Consider the following 22,646-nt stretch of genomic DNA (forward strand, 5'->3'; position numbering starts at 1 on the left):
TTCTGTGTTAATCACCTTCCCTTTATAAGCCTTCCTCTTTTCATTCTTCTGCCCGGGACTCTAATTAGCTCACATGCAACAAGTAACGTCAGGTATGTTTTTCTCGCCAGCTCATTAGCTAAGCCACCTTATTGTCATCTTTAGCTCACATGCTAATCATCTTTTTTTTTTACTTTTTGTACCATCGTGCCAAGTCTTAGTTTTTTTATATTTCCTAGCTTACACACTAGCGTCTTTTGTTTCCCTTTTTATTAGCTCCAGTGTTTTTGTTCAGAGCTCACCTTTTGTTAATACATTTGTTAGATCCTACCTTTGTGGTGTTCTTCGTTTGACGCATCCTCGAGGGGAATCCAACCCGGTACCACGATGCCGAACCGGCGTAACAAAAACTGTACTAATGCGAAGCGAAAACCATTTATCAACAACACCCGGAGACGCCGCCGGCTTCGATTGTTTTTTGCAGTCTATTCAAATGAATATAAGTTATTTTGTGTTTTATTTGCCATTTACACAAACTGTTTTGGGGTTTGTATGTCCATCGGATTCATTTCCCATTTTTTCTCAAAAAATATATTGTGAAGTGAATTATATTTATATAGCGCTTTTTCTCCAGTGACTCAAAGCGCTTTACATAGTGAAACCCAATATCTAATTTACATTTAAACCAGTGTGGGTGGCACTGGGAGCAGGTGGGTCAAGTGTCTTGCCCAAGGACACAACGGCAGTGACTAGGATGGCAGAAGCGGGAATCGAACCTGCAACCCTCAAGTTGCCCAGCACAGCCGCTCTACCAACCGAGCTATGCCGCCCCAAGGCCACATCGGCTTTTCTCCAACAATCTCTACGACTTGCATCAGGTTTATTAGTTAAGAGCAAACACGCATGCGATAATCCGACCAGACGGTCACAAAAAAAGTAAGTAAAAATCCCAAAGTCAAAATTGGGAACACGTACCTTTTTACGGGACGCCACATCTTGCTTGGAAGACGCCGGAACAATGGTGAAGGTGACGTCGCCCTCCGAGCGTGCCTGCACACCATTAGCCGCACGTTAGTTTGTTTGTGGAATACCACGCCGCAGCTGGGAGACGTTAGCTTAGCATAAAGGGAAAAAAAAAACCGGAAAAAAAAAAACCTACGACCCAGATCTGTCAGAAGGGTCTAGAACAGGGGTGTCAAACTCAAATACAGAGCGGGCCAAAATTTAAAACCGAACAAAGCCGCGGGTCGAGGTTGAATAAATTAACCCTTTAATAGGAACCCAAACAAGTGTTGCATTAAATATTGAACAAGCGAGGCTTATAATTTAAAAATATCAATAGCATATCAAATTAAATAAAAACACAAATTTAATGCCTTTTTTTCGGCGGCAGGTTTGAGTCGGGGTGGGGTTTGGTGGTAGCGGGGGTGTATATTGTAGCGTCCCGAGAGAGTAAGTGATGCAAGGGATTCTGGGTATTTGTCCGGTTGTGTTACGGTGTGGATGTTCTCCCAAAAATGTTGTTTGTCCGTCATAACTTGGTTTGGACATGGATTGTTTCTTCGATGCAGATGAGGATCAACACGAGTGAGTACATAGTTGTTTATTTAAAACTATAATAAAACATAAGCAAACTAAGGGCGCTCACAAGGAGGTACAGACACTTGGCTGTGAACAAACAAAAGACTAGCATAAATGCAAAACTACAAACATGAAACAAAAAAACTTGCTCGATTGGCATGAATAATAATAAACTATAAACAAAACTAGCACATGGCATAAATAGAAAAACTGACACGGCATGGAACTGTGGACGAGGGCATGGGTAGCGTGTGTGCGAGTGTGAAGATCCCAGAATGATGAACAGAAAAGGAGTGACAGGTGAAAAGTAATGAGTTGGCATGGAAACAAGCAAAACCGGGAAGTGCAAAACGTGACTGAATGTCCAAAATCAAAACATAACATGACAAAATAAAACATGGTCCATAGGTGTGACATTGTCATTCTTGTTTGCTGTGGGTTCACAGTGTGGCGCATATTTGTAACAGTGTTAAAGTTGTTTATACGGCCACCCTCAGTGTGACCTGTATGGCTGTTGACCAAGTATGCCTTGCATTCACTTGTGTGTGTGTGTGTATGAGCCGCATATATTATGTGAGTGGGCCGGCACGCTGTTTTTATGGAAGAAAAGCGGACGTGGCGACATGTAGAGAACTCCAAAAGCAGTGCTTTTACGGCCCGCCCCCGATATTATTGTCCGGGTGGAAATCGGGAGAAATTCGGGAGGTGCACTGAACTTCGGGAGTCTCCCGGGAAAATTTGAAGGGTTGACAAGTATGAGTATTAGCGGTGAATGTGGTGTTACAGCGGCGGTCCAGCTCTAATGTTAATTTGATATTGCCTGAAGGGCCGAATGAAATTACACGGCGGGCCAGAGTTTGACATTCATGATCCAACGCGACACGGTATGACACGACAGGAGCGACAATACATGACAATAATCCAGCACTCGACTGGAGGACAAAACAGGTTCAAATGGCAATCGGGCTGATTGACACCAGGTGTGGTCAGGTGCCAATCTAATACCGGAATACTGTGTTTACTAAGAAGCTTTATTCTTGTAGGAATAAAGGAGGGGATGGAGGATTCGGACGACAGTAACACATCATCAGTGTTTCACGCGGCCCCGTTCAACTCGTTGCGACTCCCGTCGGAAAAAAGCACCGGCTCCGGCGTCTTCAAGGCTACACGACAGCTGCGGCGACAGATAAAACACAGCAGCCGTGACCGCCAGGCGGCCAGTATGAGTATTAGCGGTGAATGTGGTGTTACAGCGGCGGGCCAGCTCTAATGTTAATTTGATATTGCCTCAAGGGCCAAATGAAATTACACGGCGGGCCAAATTTGACCCGCGGGCCAGAGTTTGACATTCATGATCCAACGCGACACGGTATGACACGACAAGAGCGACAATACATGACAATAATCCAGCACTCGACTGGAGGACAAAACAGGTTCAAATGGCAATCGGGCTGATTGACACCAGGTGTGGCGACATGTAGAGAACTCCAAAAGCAGTGCTTTTACGGCCCGCCCCCGATATTATTGTCCGGGTGGAAATCGGGAGAAATCCGGGAGGGGCACTGAACTTCGGGAGTCTCCCGGGAAAATTTGAAGGGTTGACAAGTATGAGTATTAGCGGTGAATGTGGTGTTACAGCGGTGGTCCAGCTCTAATGTTAATTTGATATTGCCTCAAGGGCCAAATGAAATTACACGGCGGGCCAGAGTTTGACATTCATGATCCAACGCGACACGGTATGACACGACAGGAGCGACAATACATGACAATAATCCAGCACTCGACTGGAGGACAAAACAGGTTCAAATGGCAATCGGGCTGATTGACACCAGGTGTGGCGACATGTAGAGAACTCCAAAAGCAGTGCTTTTTCGGCCCGCCCCCGATATTATTGTCCGGGTGGAAATCGGGAGAAATTCGGGAGGGGCACCGACCTTCGGGAGTCTCCCGGGAAAATTTGAAGGGTTGACAAGTATGAGTATTTGCGGTGAATGTGGTGTTACAGCGGCGGGCCAGCTCTAATGTTAATTTGATATTGCCTGAAGGGCCGAATGAAATTACACGGCGGGCCAGAGTTTGACATTCATGATCCAACGCGACACGGTATGACACGACAGGAGCGACAATACATGACAATAATCCAGCACTCGACTGGAGGAGAAAACAGGTTCAAATGGCAATCGGGCTGATTGACACCAGGTGTGGTCAGGTGCCAATCTAATACCGGAATACCGTGTTTACCAAGAAGCTTTATTCTTGTAGGAAAAAACTATGTGTAAAAAAACTATATACAATTGTAAAGTGTTTGCTCAGAATTAATGTGCCTTGGCATGGTTTATTATACAAACCTACCGGGGAGATCAATGCTATTCTTCCCAAAAAGTGTTTTTTTTTTTTTCCGATCATTACGGGGAGCGCGGTCGGACTTTTCTTTGTCATCCATCCGCACATTTGCATTTACCATAATTAACATCAAATGTCAGCCATAATTCATGCAAATTTTATGAGAAAAAAAAAGCACCGGCGTTGACTGAGCTAATGTTTATGTTTCCCTTTTTTTTGTTACTGGCAACAAATAGCTTGTGAACACCAAAACTAACATGAGATTAATCTTCCTGACAAGTTTTTGTTTGCCTCGCCAAAAAGGAGGAAATACTTGATTGGGTCTGTCTTGTGTTGTCCAGAACTCGTAGAAACTCGATGAGACGTTTCGTTACATTAAACAACGACGGTACGGTTCTGTCCAAAAACAAAACCTGGATTACTGTTTTTTTATGGCGTGGTGGATTGTCCGACGCTTAGACCGCAGACAAAGTGGTTTTAGTCCAAAAGTTTTATTTACCCATATGAAAAAGTACAAGGTGGATTGAATTGCACATGCAAACAGAATCAAGCAAAATCATATCAAATATTGGTCTACTGGCTTTTTTATATGTTTCCCTCATGTGTCAAGGTCATGTTGTTTTGCAACTGCTTGCTCCGCAACAACCTTGGATCCCTTAGTCATAACGAACAATCAAAACATTTTGTAGAATGGTTAGAGAAGGGGTCACCAACGCGGTAGCCCGTAAGGACCAGATGAGTCGCTCGCTGGCCTGTTCTAAAAATAGCTCAAATAGCAGCACTTACCAGTGAGCTGCCTCTATTTTTTAAATTGTATTTATTTACTAGCAAGCTGGTCTGGCTTTGCTCGACATTTTTAATTCTAAGAGAGACAAAACTCAAATAGAATTTGAAAATCCAAGAAAATATTTTAAAGACTTGGTCTTCACTTGTTTAAATAAATTCAATTATTTTTTTACTTTGCTTCTTATAACTTTGAGAAAGACAATTTTAGAGAAAAAATACAACCATTGAAATGATTTTAGGATTTTTAAACACATTTTTACCTTCCTATTTTTTCCTGAGAATTTAAATCAATGTTCAAGTAAATTCATTGTTTTTCTTGTAAAGAATAATAAATACATTTAAATTCAATTCTTCATTTTAGCTTCTGTTTTTTCGACAAAGAAATATTTCTTCAAAATTATTATGATTAAAATTCAAAAAAATTAGTCTGGCAAATCTAGAAAATCTGTAGAATCAAATTTAAATCTTATTTCAAAGTCTTTTGAATTTCTTTTAAAATTTTTGTTCTGGAAAATCTAGAAGAAATAATGATTTGTCTTTGTTAAAAATATAGCTTGGTCCAATTTGTTATATATTCTAACAAAGTGCAGATTGGATTTAAACCTATTTAAAACATGTCATCAAAATTCTAAAAATAATCTTAATCAGGAAAAATTACCAATGATGTTCCTAAAATATTTTTTTTATTTTTTCAAAAAGATTCAAATTAGCTAGTTTTTCTCTTCCTTTTTTTCGGTTGAATTTTGAATTTTAAAGAGTGGAAATTGAAGATAAACTACGTTTCAAAATTTAATTTTCATTTTTTTTCCTGTTTTCTCCTCTTTTAAACCGCTCAAATCAAATTTAAATCTTATTTCAAAGTATTTTTAATTTCTTTAAAAAAATGTGTTCTGGAAAATCTAGAAGAAATAATAATTTTTCTTTGTTAGAAATATAGCTTGGTCCAATTTGTTATATACTCTAACAAAATGCAGATTGGATTTTAACCTATTTTAAAACATCAAAATTCTAAAATTAGTCTTAATCAGGAAAAATGACTAATGATGTTCCATAAATTATTTTTTGAATTATTTCAAAAAGATTCGAATTAGCTAGTTTTTCTCTTCTTTTTTTCTTTTGAATTTTGAATTTTAAAGAGTCGGAATTGAAGATAAACTCCATCCATCCATCCATCCATCATCTTCCGCTTATCCGAGGTCGGGTCGCGGGGGCAACAGCCTAAGCAGGGAAACCCAGACTTCCCTCTCCCCAGCCACTTCGTCTAACTCTTCCCGGGGGATCCCTAGGGAGGCGTTCGGGTGGCATCCTGACCAGATGCCCGAACCACCTCATCTGGCTCCTCTCGATGTGGAGGAGCAGCGGCTTTACTTTGAGTTCCTCCCGGATGGCAGAGCTTCTCACCCTATCTCTAAGGGAGAGACCCGCCACACGGTGGAGGAAACTCATTTGGGCCGCTTGTACCCGTGATCTTATCCTTTCGGTCATGACCCAAAGCTCATGACCATAGGTGAGGATGGGAACGTAGATCGACCGGTAAATTGAGAGCTTTGCCTTCCGGCTCAGCTCCTTCTTCACCACAACGGATCGATACAACGTCCGCATTACTGAAGACGCCGCACCGATCCGCCTGTCGATCTCACGATCCACTCTTCCCTCACTCGTGAACAAGACTCCTAGGTACTTGAACTCCTCCACTTGGGGCAGGGTCTCCTCCCCAACCCGGAGATGGCACTCCACCCTTTTCCGGGCGAGAACCATGGACTCGGACTTGGAGGTGCTGATTCTCATTCCGGTCGCTTCACACTCGGCTGCGAAACGATCCAGTGAGAGCTGAAGATCCCGGCCAGATGAAGCCATCAGGACCACATCATCTGCAAAAAGCAGAGACCTAATCCTGCGGTCACCAAACCGGAACCCCTCAACGCCTTGACTGTGCCTAGAAATTCTGTCCATAAAAGTTATGAACAGAATCGGTGACAAAGGACAGCCTTGGCGGAGTCCAACCCTCACTGGAAATGTGTTCGACTTACTGCCGGCAATGCGGACCAAGCTCTGACACTGATCGTACAGGGAACGGACCGCCACAATAAGACAGTCCGATACCCCATACTCTCTGAGCACTCCCCACAGGACTTCCCGAGGGACACGGTCCAATGCCTTCTCCAAGTCCACAAAGCACATGTAGACTGGTTGGGCAAACTCCCATGCACCCTCAAGAACCCTGCCGAGAGTATAGAGCTGGTCCACAGTTCCACGACCAGGACGAAAACCACACTGTTCCTCCTGAATCCGAGGTTCGACTATCCGACGTAGCCTCCTCTCCAGTACACCTGAATAAACCTTACCGGGAAGGCTGAGGAGTGTGATCCCACGATAGTTGGAACACACCCTCCGGTCCACCCTTCTTAAAGAGAGGAACCACCACCCCGGTCTGCCAATCCAGAGGTACCGCCCCCGATGTCCACGCGATGCTGCAAAGTCTTGTCAACCAAGACAGCCCCACAGTATCCAGAGCCTTAAGGAACTCCGGGCGGATCTCGTCCACCCCTGGGGCCTTGCCGCCGAGGAGCTTTTTAACTACCTCAGCGACCACAGCCCCAGAAATAGGAGAGTCCACCACAGATTCCCCAGGCACTGCTTCCTCATAGGAAGACGTGTTGGTGGGATTGAGGAGGTCTTCGAAGTATTCCTTCCACCTATCCACAACATCCGCAGTCGAGGTCAGCAGAACACCATCCACATCATCCGGTGTTGATAGTGCACTGATTCCCCTTCCTGAGGCGGCGGACGGAAGATAAACTATGTTTCAAAATTTAATTTTCATTTTTTTCCTGTTTTCTCCTCTTTTCATCATTTATTCTCTACAAAAACCTTTCCGTAGAAGGAATAAAAATGTACGACGGAATGACAGACAGAAATACCCTTTTTTTTTTTAAAATATTTATTTGTTTCTATATATATTTATTGTGAGAAATCATTAAGATGATCAGTGTTTCCACAAAGATAAATATCATTATTAATAATAACATAGAGTTGAAGGTAAATTGAGCAAATTGGCTATTTCTGGCAATTTATTGAAGTGTGTATCAAACTGGTAGCCCTTCGCGTTAATCAGTACCCAAGAAGTAGCTCTTAGTTTCAAAAAGGTTGGTGACCCCTGCTGTACTATAAGAACCAAATGTAGGAGTATTTTTCGTACCTTTGGAATGGTCACCATCATCCCAGCAGGCACAATACATCGATACAACGTTTAGTATGCAGACAGTCTTGCTCATGGGATTGTGGCCAAACTGCTACATTTGTGTCACATGGACTAAGATAAGACCTTCAGGAGGGAACTTCTGTGGTCAGATGAAACAAAGAATCACCTGTTTGGCCACAAAACCCAGCAATATGTTTGGAGGAGAAAAGGTGAGGATTTTAATACCAGGAACACCGGGCCTACCGCCAAGCATGGTGGTGGTAGCATTATCCTCTGGGCCTGTTTTGCTGCCAATGGAACTGGTGCTTTACAGAGGGGACAATAATTAAGGTTTTAGAATGCCATCCATCCATTTTCTACTGCTTGTCCCTTTTGGGGATCCCGGGAGGTGCTGGAGCTATCTCAGCTGCATTCAGGCGGAAGGCGGGGTAGTGAAGTGAAGTGAATTATATTTATATAGCGCTTTTCTCTGGTTTCAACCCATATTCAGTTGAATGCACTACAAAGACAACATATTTGATGTTCAAACTCATAAACATTATTGTTGTTTTTTTTTTGCAAATAATAATTAACTTAAAATTTCATGGCTGCAACACGTTTCAAAGTAGTTGGGAAAGGGCATGTTCGCCACTGTGTCACATCGCCTTTTCTTTTAACAACTGGTCTAAAAAGACCTCCTTTTTAGACCAGTTGATCTGCCGCTTCTTTTCTTTCTCCTATGTCCCCCCCTCCCTTGTGGAGGGGGTCCGGTCCGATGACCATGGATGAAGTACTGACTGTCCAGAGTCGAGACCCAGGATGGACCGCTCGCCTGTATCGGTTGGGGACATCTCTATGCTGCTGATCCGCTTGAGATGGTTTCCTGTGGACGGGACTCTCACTGCTGTCTTGGAGCCACTAAGGATTGAACTTTCACAGTATCATGTTAGACCCGCTCGACATCCATTGCTTTCGGTCCCCTAGAGGGGGGGGGGGTTGCCCACATCTGAGGTCCTCTCCAAGGTTTCTCATAGTCAGCATTGTCACTGGCGTCCCACTGGATGTGAATTCTCCCTGCCCACTGGGTGTGAGTTTTCCTTGCCCTTTTGTGGGTTCTTCCGAGGATGTTGTAGTCGTAATGATTTGTGCAGCCCTTTGAGACATTTGTGATTTGGGGCTATATAAATAAACATTGATTGATTGATTGAACACTCAATAAAGGCTTCACGGTGGCAGAGGGGTTAGTGCGTCTGCCTCACAATACGAAGTTCCTGCAGTCCTGGGTTCAAATCCGGGCTCGGGATCTTTCTGTGTGGAGTTTGCATGTTCTCCCCGTGAGTGCGTGGGTTCCCTCCGGGTACTCCGGCTTCCTCCCACCTCCAAAGACATGCACCTGGGGATAGGTTGATTGGCAACACTAAATGGTCCCTAGTGTGTGAATGTTGTCTGTCTATCTGTGTTGGCCCTGCGATGAGGTGGCGACTTGTCCAGGGTGTACCCCGCCTTCCGCCCGATTGTAGCTGAGATAGGCGCCAGCGCCCCCCGCAACCCCGAACGGGAATAAGCGGCAGAAAATGGGATGGGCTTTTCTTTACTGACTCAAAGAGCTTTACATAGTGAAACCCAATATCTAAGTTCCATTTAAAGCAGTGTGGGTGGCACTGGGAGCAGGTGGGTAAAGTGTCTTGCCCAAGGACACAACGGCAGTGACTAGGATGGCGGAAGCGGGAATCGAACCTGCAAACCCTCAAGTTGCTGGCACGGCCACTCTACCAACCGAGCTATACCGCTATACACCCTGGACAAGTCGCCACCTCGTCTCAGGGCCATCACAGATAGACAGACAACATTCACACACTAGGGACCATTTAGTGTTGCCAGTCAATCAATCCTCAGGTGCATGTTTCGGACATGGACTTGTTTCTTCAGCATTGTCCACACGTTTAAGTCAGGACTTTGGGAAGGCCATGCTAAAAAATCTTAATTCTAGCCTGATTTAGCCATTCCTTTACCACTTTTGACGTGGGTTTGGGGGTCAGTGTCCTGTTGGAACGCCCAACTGTGCCCAAGGCCCAACCTCTGGGTTGATGATTTTAGGTAATCCTCCTTTTTCGTTGTCCCAAATACTCTCTGTAAAGCACCAGTTCCATTGGCAGCAAAACAGGCCCTGAGGATAATACTACCACCACCATGCTTTACAGTAGGCATAGTGTTCCTGGTATTAAAATCCTCTCCTTTTCTCCTCCAAACATATTGCTGGGTATTGTGGCCAAACAGCTCCATTTTTGTTTCATCTGACATCACACGGACAAATATATAAGACCTTCTGGAGGAAAGTTTTGTGGTCAGATGAAACAAAAATTTAGCTGTTTGGCCACAATACTCGAATATCTATCACAAAAAAATAAGAGTTGTAGAAATTATGGGAAACTCAAGACAAGTTTGGCAAGTTTCACTGCAATAAGGCGCTTTTGGTTCCCCATCCACAAGCTTCAGGTTGAGTTTTTGACCACTCCTCTTGACAAAATTGGTGAAATTCGGGTAAATTTGTTGTTTTTTCTAACATGGATTTGTTTCTTCAGCATTGTCCACACGTTTACTTTGGGAAGGCCATTCCAAAACCTTAAGTCTAGCCTGATTTAGCCATTCCTTTACCACTTTTGACGTGTGTTTGGGCCACCCAACGGCGCCCAAGATTTTAGGTTGTCCTGAAGAATTTCATTGTCCCATTTACTCTCTGTAAAGCAGCAGTTTAATTGGCTGCAAAACAGGCCCAGAGCATAATACTACCACCACCATGTTTAGCAGTAGGCATAGTGTTCTTGGGATTAAAGAACTCTCCTTTTCTCCTCCAAACATAATGCTGGGTATTGTGGCCAAACAGCTCCATTTTTGTTTCATCTGACATCACACGGACCAAAATAAGACCTTCTGGAGGAAAGTTTTGTGGTCAGATGAAACCAAAATGGAATTTCAACATTGAATTTGTATCGTAGCATATTGGTTGGAAAATGACCAAAAATCAATAGTCGTACCAACCTCAGAACCCAACATTGATTAAACGTCGCCAAAAAAGAATGTTGTTGCAACGGTAGATTTGTGTTGTACAAACCCCGTTTCCATATAAGTTGGGAAATTGTGTTAGATGTAAATATAAACAGAATACAATGATTTGCAAATCATTTTCAACCCATATTCAGTTGAATATGCTACAAAGACAACATATTTGATGTTCAAACTCATAAACTTTTTTTTTGTTGTTGCAAATAATCATTAACTTTAGAATTCGATGCCAGCAACACGTGACGAAGAAGTTGGGAAAGGTGGCAATAAATACTGAAAAAAATGAGGAATGCTCATCAAACACTTATTTGGAACATCCCACAGGTGTGCGGGCTAATTGGGAACAGGTGGGTGCCATGATTGGGTATAAAAGCAGCTTCCATGAAATGCTAAGTCATTCACAAACAAGGATGGAGCGAGGGGTCACCAATTTGTAAGTAAATTGTGGAACAGTTTTAGAACAACATTTCTCAACGAGCTATTGCAAGGAATTTAAGGATTTTACCATCTTCGGTCCGTAAAATCATCAAAAGGTCCAGAGAATCTGGAGAAATCCCTCCACGTAAGCGATGATATTACGGACCTTTGATCACTCAGGCAGTACTGCATCAAAAACAGACATCAGTGTCTAAAGGATATCACCACATGGGCTCAGGAACACTTCATAAAACCCCTGTCAGTAACTACAGTTGGTCGCTACATCTGTAAGTGCAAGTTAAAACTCTACTATGAAAAGCAAACCCCATTTATCAACAACATCCAGAGACGCCGCCGGCTTCTCTGGGCCCGAGTTCGTCTAAGATGGACTGATGCAACATGGAAAAGTGTTTTGTGGTCTGACGAGTCCACATTTCAAATTATATTTGGAAACTGTGGACGTGGTGTCCTCCAGAACAGAGAGGAAAATAACCATCCGGATTGTTATAGGCGCAAAGTTGAAAAGCCAGCATCTGTGATGGTATGGGGGTGCATTAGTGCCCAAAGCATGGGTAACTTACACATCTGTGAAGGCACCATTAATGCTGAGTGGTCCATACAGGTTTTGGAGCAACATTTGTTGTCATCCAAGCAACGTTATTATGGACGCCCCTGCTTATTTCAGCAAGACAATGCCAAGCAACGTGTTACAACAGCGTGGTTTCGTAGTAAAAGAGTGCGGGTACTTTCCTGGCCTGCCTGCAGTCTAGACCTGTCTCCCATGGAAAACGTGTGGCGCATTATGAAGCGTAAAATACGACCGTGGAGACTCCGGACTGTTGAAGGACTGAAGCTCTACATAAAACAAGAACGGGAAGAATTCCACTTTCAAAGTTTCAACAATTAGTTTCCTCAGTTCCCAAACGTTTATTGAGTGTTTTCCATTTTCTACCGCTTATTCCCTTTCGGGGTTGCGGGGGGCGCTGGCGCCTATCTCAGCTACAATCGGGCGGAAGGCAGGGTACACCCTGGACAAGTCGCCACCTCATCGCAGGGCCAACACAGATAGACAGACAACATTCACACACTAGGGCCAATTTAGTGTTGCCAATCAACCTATCCCCAGGTGCATGTCTTTGGAAGTGGGAGGAAGCCGGAGTACCCGGAGGGAACCCACGCATTCACGGGGAGAACATGCAAACTCCACACAGAAAGATCCCGAGCCTGGATTTGAACCCAGGACTGCAGGAACTTCGTATTATGAGGCAGACGCACTAACCCCTCTGCCACCGTGAAGCCTTTATTGAGTGTTGTTAAAAGAAAAGGTGATGTAACACAGTGGTGAACATGCCCTTTCCCAACTACTTTGAAACGTGTTGCACCCATGAAATTTTAAGTTAATTATTATTTGCAAAAAAAAACCCAATAATGTTTATGAGTTTGAACATCAAATATGTTGTCTTTGTAGTGCATTCAACTGAATATGGGTTGAAAAGGATTTGCAAATCATTGTATTCTGTTTATATTTACATCTAACACAATTTCCCAACTCATATGGAAACAAAGTTTGTAGAATACAGTGTGAAAAATGACCAAAAATCAATAGTCAAATCAAGGTCAGAACCCATCCATCCATTTTCTACCGCTTATTCCCTTTCGGGGTCGCGGGGGGCGCTGGCGCCTATCTCAGCTACAATCGGGCGGAAGGCAGGGTACACCCTGGACAAGTCGCCACCTCATCGCAGGGCCAACACAGACAGACAGACAACATTCACACTCACATTCACACACTAGGGCCAATTTAGTGTTGCCAATCAACCTATCCCCAGGTGCATGTCTTTGGAAGTGGGAGGAAGCCGGAGTACCCGGAGGGAACCCACGCACTCACGGGGAGAACATGCAAACTCCACACAGAAAGATCCCGAGCCTGGATTTGAACCCAGTACTGCAGGACCTTCGTATTGTGAGGCAGACGCACTAACCCCTCTGCCACCGTGAAGCCTTTATTGAGTGTTGTTAAAAGAAAAGGTGATGTAACACAGTGGTGAACATGCCCTTTCCCAACTACTTTGAAACGTGTTGCAGCCACGAAATTTTAAGTTAATTATTATTTGCAAAAAAAACCCAATAATGTTTATGAGTTTGAACATCAAATATGTTGTCTTTGTAGCATATTCAACTGACCCCAACTTCTTCGTCACGTGTTGCTGGCATCAAATTCTAAAGCTAATGATTATTTGCAGAAAAAAAAAAGGCTTATGAGTTTGAACATGAAATATGTTGTCTTTGTAGCATATTCAACTGAATATGGGTTGAAAAAGATTTGCAAATCATTGTATTCCGTTTATATTTACATCTAACACAATTTCCCAACTTATATGGAAACGGGGTTTGTACAACACAAATCTACCGTTGCAACAACATTCTTTTTTGGCGACGTTTAATCAATGTTGGGTTCTGAGGTACGACTATTGATTTTTGGTCATTTTCCAACCAATATGCTACGATACAAATTCTATGTTGAAATTCCATTTTGGTTTCATCTGACCACAGACTTTCCTCCAGAAGGTCTTATTTTGGTCCATGTGATGTCAGATGAAACAAAAATAGAGCTGTTTGGCCACAATACCCAGCAATATGTTTGGAGGAGAAAAGGTGAGGATTTTAATACCAGGAACACCGGGCCTACTGTAAAGCATGGTGGTGGTAGTATTATCCTCTGGGCCTGTTTTGCTGCCAATGGAACTGGTGCTTTACAGAGAGTAAATGGGACAATGAAAAAGGAGGATTACCTAAAATCATCAACCCAGAGGTTGGGTCTTGGGCACAGTTGGGCGTTCCAACAGGACACTGACCCCAAACCCACGTCAAAAGTGGTAAAGGAATGGCTAAATCAGGCTAGAATTAAGATTTTTTAGCATGGCCTTCCCAAAGTCCTGACTTAAACGTGTGGACAATGCTGAAGAAACAAGTCCATGTCCGAAACATGCACCTGAGGATTGATTGACTGGCAACACTAAATGGTCCCTAGTGTGTGAATGTTGTCTGTCTATCTGTGATGGCCCTGAGATGAGGTGGCGACTTGAATATGGGTTGAAAAGGATTTGCAAATCATTGTATTCTGTTTATATTTACATCTGACACAATTTCCCAACTCATATGGAAACAAAGTTTGTAGAATACAGTGTGAAAAATGACCAAAAATCAATAGTCAAATCAAGGTCAGAACCCGACATTGATTAAACGTCGTCAAAAAGCATGTTGTGTCAACGTTAGGTTTGAGTTACTCAGCGTCAGGACCTAATTCAACACGTTTTTAAGCTTGTTTTAATGTTTTGTGCCTGCTGGGATGGCAAGGTCTAAAAAAAACAACACTGTTTTTTTATCCATTTCCAGTTAAAAAAAAAAAAAGCAACAAAGTGAGACTAACCAAAAGGGGAATAATTTCTTTGGGCGTCCTGCGCTCCAGCGAGACTCCATTCACCTCTTTGAGCTCATCTCCTTCATGGATCAAGCCTGCAACAAAGAACACTTTTTGGTGCGCTGAAACCGAAAACATGCACCGTCAACACCAGGCTTGTGCAAAATTCTGAATTTCGATTGAAAATAATAGGAATTTTGAACTGAATCGGCTCCCCCCGACAGGATGTTGAATTGCAACAACAGGAAGTGGAATTAAATTCATTGCAATTCACAAAAATTCTTCGGAATTAAAAGGTTTTGGGTTTAACTACTAAAAACACTTCACTAATACGAAGCATTTTGGAGAGTTAAAGGCCTACTGAAATGAGATGTTCTTATTTAAACGGGGACAGCAGGTCCATTCTATGTGTCATACTTCATCATTTCGCCATATTTTTGCTGAAAGGATTTAGTAGAGAACATCCACGATAAAGTTCGCAACTTTTGGTCGCTAATAAAAACGTGAGGTCACAAGTTGTGGAGCTCCTCACATCTGAAGATTGTTTATAATCATGGTCACCAGCAGCGAGAGCGATTCGGACCGAGAAAGCGGCGATTTTCACATTAATTTGAGCGAGGATGAAAGATTTGTGGATGAGGAAAGTTAGAGTGAAGTACTAATAAGTAGTACTTATTAGAAGTAGAAGTACTAGCTCCAGCCTATCTTGGCGATTGTATTGTACCGTATGTCCCGGCAAGAAATCTGCGTTCAAAAGACTCCGGCTTATTAGTGATTCCTAGAGCTCAAAAAAAGTCTGCGGGCTATAGAGCGTTTTCCGTTCGGGCTCCAGTACTCTGGAATGCCCTCCCGGTAACAGTTCGAGATGCTACCTCAGTAGAAGCATTTAAGTCTCATCTTAAAACTCATCTGTATACTCTAGCCTTTAAATAGACCTCCTTTTTTAGACCAGTTGATCTGCCGCTTCTTTTCTTTCTCCTATGTCCCCCCCTCCCTTGTGGAGGGGGTCCGGTCCGATGACCATGGATGAAGTACTGACTGTCCAGAGTCGAGACCCAGGATGGACCGCTCGTCGGGACCCAGGATGGACCGCTCGCCTGTATCGGTTGGGGACATCTCTACGCTGCTGATCCACTTGAGATGGTTTCCTGTGGACGGGACTCTCACTGCTGTCTTGGAGCCACTATGGATTGAACTTTCACAGTATCATGTTAGACCCGCTCGACATCCATTGCTTTCGGTCCCCTAGAGGGCGGGGGTTGCCCACATCTGAGGTCCTCTCCAAGGTTTCTCATAGTCAGCATTGTCACTGGCGTCCCACTGGATGTGAATTCTCCCTGCCCACTGGGTGTGAGTTTTCCTTGCCCTTTTGTGGGTTCTTCCGAGGATGTTGTAGTCGTAATGATTTGTGCAGTCCTTTGAGACATTTGTGATTTGGGGCTATATAAATAAACATTGATTGATTGATTGATAATAAAAAAAGACGGAGCAATGGGCTTCACGGTGGCAGAGGGGTTAGTGCGTCTGCCTCACAATACGAAGGTCCTGCAGTCCTGGGTTCAAATCCAGGCTCGGGATCTTTCTGTGTGGAGTTTGCATGTTCTCCCCGTGAATGCGTGGGTTCCCTCCGGGTACTCCGGCTTCCTCCCACTTCCAAAGACATGCACCTGGGGATAGGTTGGTTGGCAACACTAAATGGTCCCTAGTGTGTGAATGTTGTCTGTCTATCTGTGTTGGCCCTGCGATGAGGTGGCGACTTGTCCAGGGTGTACCCTGCCCTCCGCCCGATTGTAGCTGGGATAGGCGCCAGCGCCCCCCGCGACCCCGAAAGGGAATAAGCGGTAGAAAATGGATGGATGGACGGATGGAGCAATGGGAGCAATTCAGATGTTATTAGACACATTTGCTATGATAATTCAGGAAAATCCTTTATCTGCTTATTGTGTTACTAGTGTTGTAGTGAGATTATACTGAAAGTCGGAGGGGTGTGGCCACGGGTGTGGTGACCGCCGAGGAACGACGCAAGCTCCACTCATGTCGACGGAAAGAGCCGACTTATTACCACAATTTTCTCACCGAAACCTGACGGTTGACATGTGGTCGGGAACCATGTTCGCTTGACCTCTCTTATCCAAAGAAAAGCTTCACCTTGGGGAATGTAAACAAGGAAACACCGGCTGTGTTTGTGTTGCTAAAGGCAAGCGCAATACACCGCTTCGCACCTACATCGTTCTTCTTTGACGTCTCCATTATTCATTGAACAAATTGAAAAAGATTCAGCAACACAGATGTCCAGAATACTGTGGAATTATGCGATTAAAGCAGACTACTTATAGCTGGAAAAAAAAAGTCCGCTACGACCCGAGACGTCACGCGCACGCGTCATCATACTGACATTTTCAACAGGATACTTCGCGCAAAATTTAAAATTGCAATTTAGTAAACTAAAAAGGCCGTATTGGCATGTGTTGCAATGTTAGTATTTTATCATTGATATATAAACTATCAGACTGCGTGGTCGCTAGTAGTGGCTTTCAGTAGGCCTTTAAACTTAATTAATAATAAATATTAATTATATATATATATATATATATATATATATATATATATATGTGTGTGTGTGTGTATTTTAAATAAACTGCCGGTAAAATCAAAGTACAAATGAAAATAAAGCTTTGCCTCTTTAGTCATATTTTTTGTGCTTAAGAAACCTCTCCATGGCTTTAGCTCCAAGCTTCTTCTGTTTGTTTGATATGTTGTCATTACTGCCACAGGTGGTGGAAAAGTGTAGTACAACTCAGTAGCCTCCATACCAAAGCTGAGAAACAGACATTTTTTCTGTGGGATTATTATTAAGAATTATAATTGTAATTCCACTTCTTGCAATTCAACCTCGGTTATACTCTAGTGGTTGGAGTGTCCGCCCTGAGATCGGTAGGTTGTGAGTTCAATCCCCGGCCGAGTCTTACCAAAGACTATAAAAATGGGACCCGTTACCTCCCTGCTTGGCACTCAGCATTAAGCGTACGAATTGGGGGTTAAATCACCACTGCTGCCCACTGCTCCCCTCACCTCCCAGGGGGTGATAAAGGGAGATGGGTCACATCTAGTGTGTGTGTGACAATCATTGGTACTTTAACTTTAACTTTATAATTCCTGGAATCCACACTTTGGGCTGAACTGTCTTTGGGTTCCAGTGCCAGAACATAGTACTTGTTTGCATATTCCTCTGTCTTCTTGGTTCGAGCTGTGTGCCTCGCTTCCCTGGAACCCCCCCCCCTGGAGCTCTACTGCCTCCCGACCCCTCTCCTGGACACGGACTCTGACGCCTCACCCCTGCCCCTGACTTTTCGTCCGAGTCTCGATTGAGCTTTTTTTTTTTTTTTTTTTTTTTTTTTGCACAAGCCTGTTGACACAAAGAAAGACTTCGGCCTACCGCTCTTGTCCGCGGCGCCTCCACGCAAGACTCTCGCCACAACAATCGCCCCGGTGGATTGGTCCCGTTTAACCGTGGCTCCCTTTCCCGGCGTTGATTCATGGAGGAGAAGATGGATATTGAAAATAACATGTTGTTTGTGTTTCCTATTAGGAGTCACAATCATTTCGATCAAGATGGGACCGTTTAGGCAGCTGCCGTCATGTAACACACAAACCGCGGGATTAGGTTATCCAAACTCGCGTTATTTCCAACAGATGGCGTCGCTTTGGAAGCGAGTCGCCGTGGAAAGAGCATCCTGTGTAGTCGACAACAATCAAGGCTGGGGCGTAGTCCTGTTGTGTGGAAAACTGGAACACGTTGGATCGATCAAAAAAAAAAAGAGCACATGTCAGACAAAAGGCGGTCTCGCTCCAGTTTAGTTTTGGGATCAATACCAGCGGCTGTTCTCCATTATTGGTTTTTCGAGATAACTCGGCGCTCACACAGAAAAAAACTCATACTAGAAGTATGTCAAAATAGTTTGGACGTTGGAATGGTTTGAATGTCGAAGAGTTTGAATTTCCAGCAAAACCGGAATTTGGTTCGGAATTTGGGATTGTGTTAGTTCGAATGTCCAGGATGAGTGGAATGGTTTGAATAGGTTGGAAAGGAGTAGACAAACTTAAGAAGGGTGGAAATAGGTGACCAAAAAAACGGGAATTCCTGGAAGTTTGTTGAACGTGGAAAAAATGGTATTTTGAATGTCTAGGACAGGGGTCACCAACCTTTTTGAAACCAATAGCTACTTCTTGGGTACTGATTAATGCGAAGGGCTACCAGTTTGATACACACTTGAAAAAATGCCAGAAATAGCCAATTTTTTATCAATTTACCTTTAATAAATAAATCTATATATATATATATATATATTTAAAAAAAAGGGGTATTTCTGTCTGTCATTCCGTCATACATGTTTTGTCGTTTTACGGAAGTTTTGTTGTAGAGAATAAATGATGAAAAGAAGAGAAAACAGGAAAAAAATGAAAATAAAATTTTGAAACATAGTTTATCTTCAATTCCGACTCTTTAAAATTCAAAATTCAAACGAAAAAAAGAAGAGAAAAACTAGCTAATTCGAATCTTTTTGAAATAATTCAAAAAAGAATTTATGGAACATCATTAGTCATTTTTCCTGATTAAGACTAATTTTAGAATTTTGATGTTTTAAAATAGGTTAAAATCCAATCTGCACTTTGTTAGAGTATATAACAAATTGGACCAAGCTATATATCTAACAAAGAAAAATGATTATTTCTTCTAGATTTTCCAGAACACATTTTTTTAAAGAAATTAAAAATACTTTGAAATAAGATTTAAATTTGATTATACAGATTTTCTAGATTTGCCAGAATTTGTTTTATGAATTTTAATCATAATAAGTTTGAAGAAATATTTCACAAATATTCTTCGTCGAAAAAACAGAAGCTAAAATGAAGAATTAAATTTAAATGTATTTATTATTCTTTACAATAAAAAAAAAATTAATTTACTTGAACATTGATTTAAATTGTCAGGAAAGAAGAGGAAGGAATTTAAAAGGTAAAAAGGTTTAAAAATCCTAAAATCTTTTCTAAGGTTGTGTTTTATCTCTAAAATTGTCTTTCTGAAAGTTTTAAGAAGCAAAGTAAAGAACAGGTCTTTAAAATATTTTCTTGGATTTTCAAATTCTATTTGAGTTGTGTCTCTCTTAGAATTAAAAATGTCAAGCAAAGTGAGACCAGTTTGCAAGTAGATAAAAAAATTAAAAATAAAATTGAGGCAGCTCACTGGTAAGTGCTGCTATTTGAGCTATTTTTAGAACAGGCCAGCGGGCGACTCATCTGGTCCTTACGGGCACCGCGTTGGTGACCCCTGGTCCAGGATGAGTTGAATGTGTTGATTTTGGAATGGTTTGAATAGGTTGAAAAATGTGGGAATTATGCAACTTGGAAAAATGTCCTATTCATTTCAATGGGAACTTCCTGGAAATTTGGGAATTTTGGGAAAAGGTGGATTTTTAAAAAAATGATTAAGAGCATGAATGTTCTAAATGAGCTGAATTGGTTGGTGTCGGAATTGTTCAAATCGGTCAAAAAATGTTCAATTAGTCACAATTTTTAATTGAGAAATTTCTCGAATTTCGGGAAAACCGGGAATTTTTTTAGTTCCTTAACCAACTTGTTTTTTGTCCTTTTGTTCTGAATATGAATGTTTTGACTGTGAAATGGTTAAAATGGGTTGAAAAATGTGAAAGGAGTAGTTGGACTTAACAAGGGTGGAAATAGGTTACCAAAAAAAATGGGAATTCCTGGAATTTTGTTGAATGTGGAACGTTTCAATGGAAACTTCCTGGAAATTTGGGAATTTCGGGAAATGGGGTATTTAAAAAAAATGATTAGGAGCATGAATGTTCTGAATGAGCTGAATTGGTTGGTGTTGGAATTGTTTAAATCAGTCAAGAAATGTTGAATTAGTAACAGTTTTTAATTGAGAAATTTCTCGAATTTCAGGAAAACCGGGATTTTTTTTAGTTCCTTAACCAACCTGGTTTTTGTCCTGAATATGAGGAATGTTTTGATGATGGAACGGTTGAAATGGGTTGAAAAATGTAAAAGGAGTAGTTGGACTTAAGAAGGGTGGAAATAGGTTACCAAAAAAAACGGGAATTCCTGGAATTTTGTTGAATGTGGAACGTTTCAATGGAAACTTCCTGGAAATTTGGGAATTTCGGGAAATGGGGGATTTAAAAAAAATGATTAGGAGCATGAATGTTCTGAATGAGCTGAATTGGTTGGGGTTGGAATTGTTTAAATTGGTCAAGAAATGTTGAATTAGTGACGGTTTTTAATTGAGAAATTTCTCGAATTTCGGGAAAACCGGGATTTTTTTTAGTTCCTTAACCAACTTGGTTTTTGTCCTGAATATGAGGAATGTTTTGATGCTGGAACGGTTGAAATGGGTTGAAAAATGTGAAAGGAGTAGTTGGACTTAAGAAGGGTGGAAATAGGTTACCAAAAAAAACGTGAATTCCTGGAATTTTGTTGAATGTGGAACGTTTCAATGGGAACTTCCTGGAAATTTGGGAATTTTGGGAAAAGGAGGATTTAAAAAAAAAAAATGATTAGGAGCATGAATGTTCTGAATGAGCTGAATTGGTTGGTGTTGGAATTGTTTAAATCGGTCAAGAAATGTTGAATTAGTGACGGTTTTTAATTGAGAAATTTCTCGAATTTCGGGAAAACCGGGATTTTTTTTAGTTCCTTAACCAACTTGGTTTTTGTCCTGAATATGAGGAATGTTTTGATGATAGAACAGTTGAAATGGGTTGAAAAATGTGAAAGGAGTAGTTGGACTTAAGAAGGGTGGAAATAGGTTACTAAAAAAACGGGAATTCCTGGAATTTTGTTGAATGTGGAACGTTTCAATGGAAACTTCCTGGAAATTTGGGAATTTCGGGAAATGGGGGATTTAAAAAAAATGATTAGGAGCATGAATGTTCTGAATGAGCTGAATTGGTTGGTGTTGGAATTGTTTAAATCAATCAAGAAATGTTGAATTAGTAACAGTTTTTAATTGAGAAATTTCGGGAAAACCGGGAATTTTTTTTAGTTCCTTAACCAACTTGGTTTTTGTCCTGAATATGAATGTTTTGACGGTGGAATGTTGAAATGTGTTGAAAAATGTGAAAGGAGTAGTCGACCTTAAGAAGGGTGGAAATAGGTTACCAAAAAAACGGGAATTCCTGGAATTTTGTTAAATGTGGAAAAATGGTAGTTTGAATGTCTAGGATGGGTTGAATGTGGAATGGTTTGAATCGGTTGAAGAATGTGGGAATTGTGAAGGTTGGAAAAATGTCCCAAACGTTTCAATGGAAACTTCCTGGAAATTTGGGAATTTCGGGAAATGGGGTATTTAAAAAAAATGATTAGGAGCATGAATGTTCTGAATGAGCTGAATTGTTTGGTGTTGGAATTGTTTAAATCGGTCAAGAAATGTTGAATTAGTGACGGTTTTTAATTGAGAAATTTCTCGAATTTCGGGAAATCCGTGATTTTTTTTAGTTCCTTAACCAACTTGGTTTTTGTCCTGAATATGAGGAATGTTTTGATGATGGAACGGTTGAAATGTGTTGAAAAATGTGAAAGGAGTAGTTGGACTTAAGAAGGGTGGAAATAGGTTACCAAAAACGGGAATTCCTGGAAATTTGTTGAATGTGGAAAAATGGTAGTTTGAATGTCTAGGATGAGTTGAATGTGGAATGGTTTGAATAGGTTGAAGAATGTGGGAATTGTGAAGGTTTGAAAAATGTCCCAAACGTTTCAATGGAAACTTCCTGGAAATTTGGGAATTTTGGGAAATGGGGTATTTAAAAAAAATGATTAGGAACATGAATGTTCTGAATGAGCTGAATTATTTGG

The 22,646-nt window shown here is 41.8% G+C and overlaps 1 protein-coding gene and 1 long non-coding RNA gene across 3 annotated transcripts in view; one reads left to right on the forward strand and one right to left on the reverse strand.

Annotated features, from left to right (window-relative positions):
- Window positions 1-22,646, reverse strand: part of LOC133545130 (MAGUK p55 subfamily member 7-like) — a 149,760-nt gene that overhangs the window by 44,649 nt on the left and 82,465 nt on the right. The window contains exons 6-8 of one of the 2 annotated variants that reach the window (XM_061890486.1): window positions 18,208-18,289; window positions 14,781-14,866; window positions 955-1,029 (exon numbers count right to left, since the gene is read on the reverse strand). In XM_061890486.1, coding sequence (XP_061746470.1) covers window positions 955-1,029; window positions 14,781-14,866; window positions 18,208-18,289 — 243 coding nt within the window. The remainder of the gene's footprint in view (window positions 1-954; window positions 1,030-14,780; window positions 14,867-18,207; window positions 18,290-22,646) is intronic. The other variant, XM_061890487.1, reaches the window with a different exon arrangement.
- The window catches only part of LOC133545133 (uncharacterized), a 56,909-nt gene that overhangs the window by 12,502 nt on the left and 21,761 nt on the right, over window positions 1-22,646 (forward strand). The window lies entirely within an intron of this gene.

The sequence above is a fragment of the Nerophis ophidion genome, linkage group LG28 (genome assembly GCF_033978795.1).
Source record: "Nerophis ophidion isolate RoL-2023_Sa linkage group LG28, RoL_Noph_v1.0, whole genome shotgun sequence".
In the NCBI taxonomy this organism is placed as follows: Eukaryota; Metazoa; Chordata; class Actinopteri; order Syngnathiformes; family Syngnathidae; genus Nerophis; species Nerophis ophidion.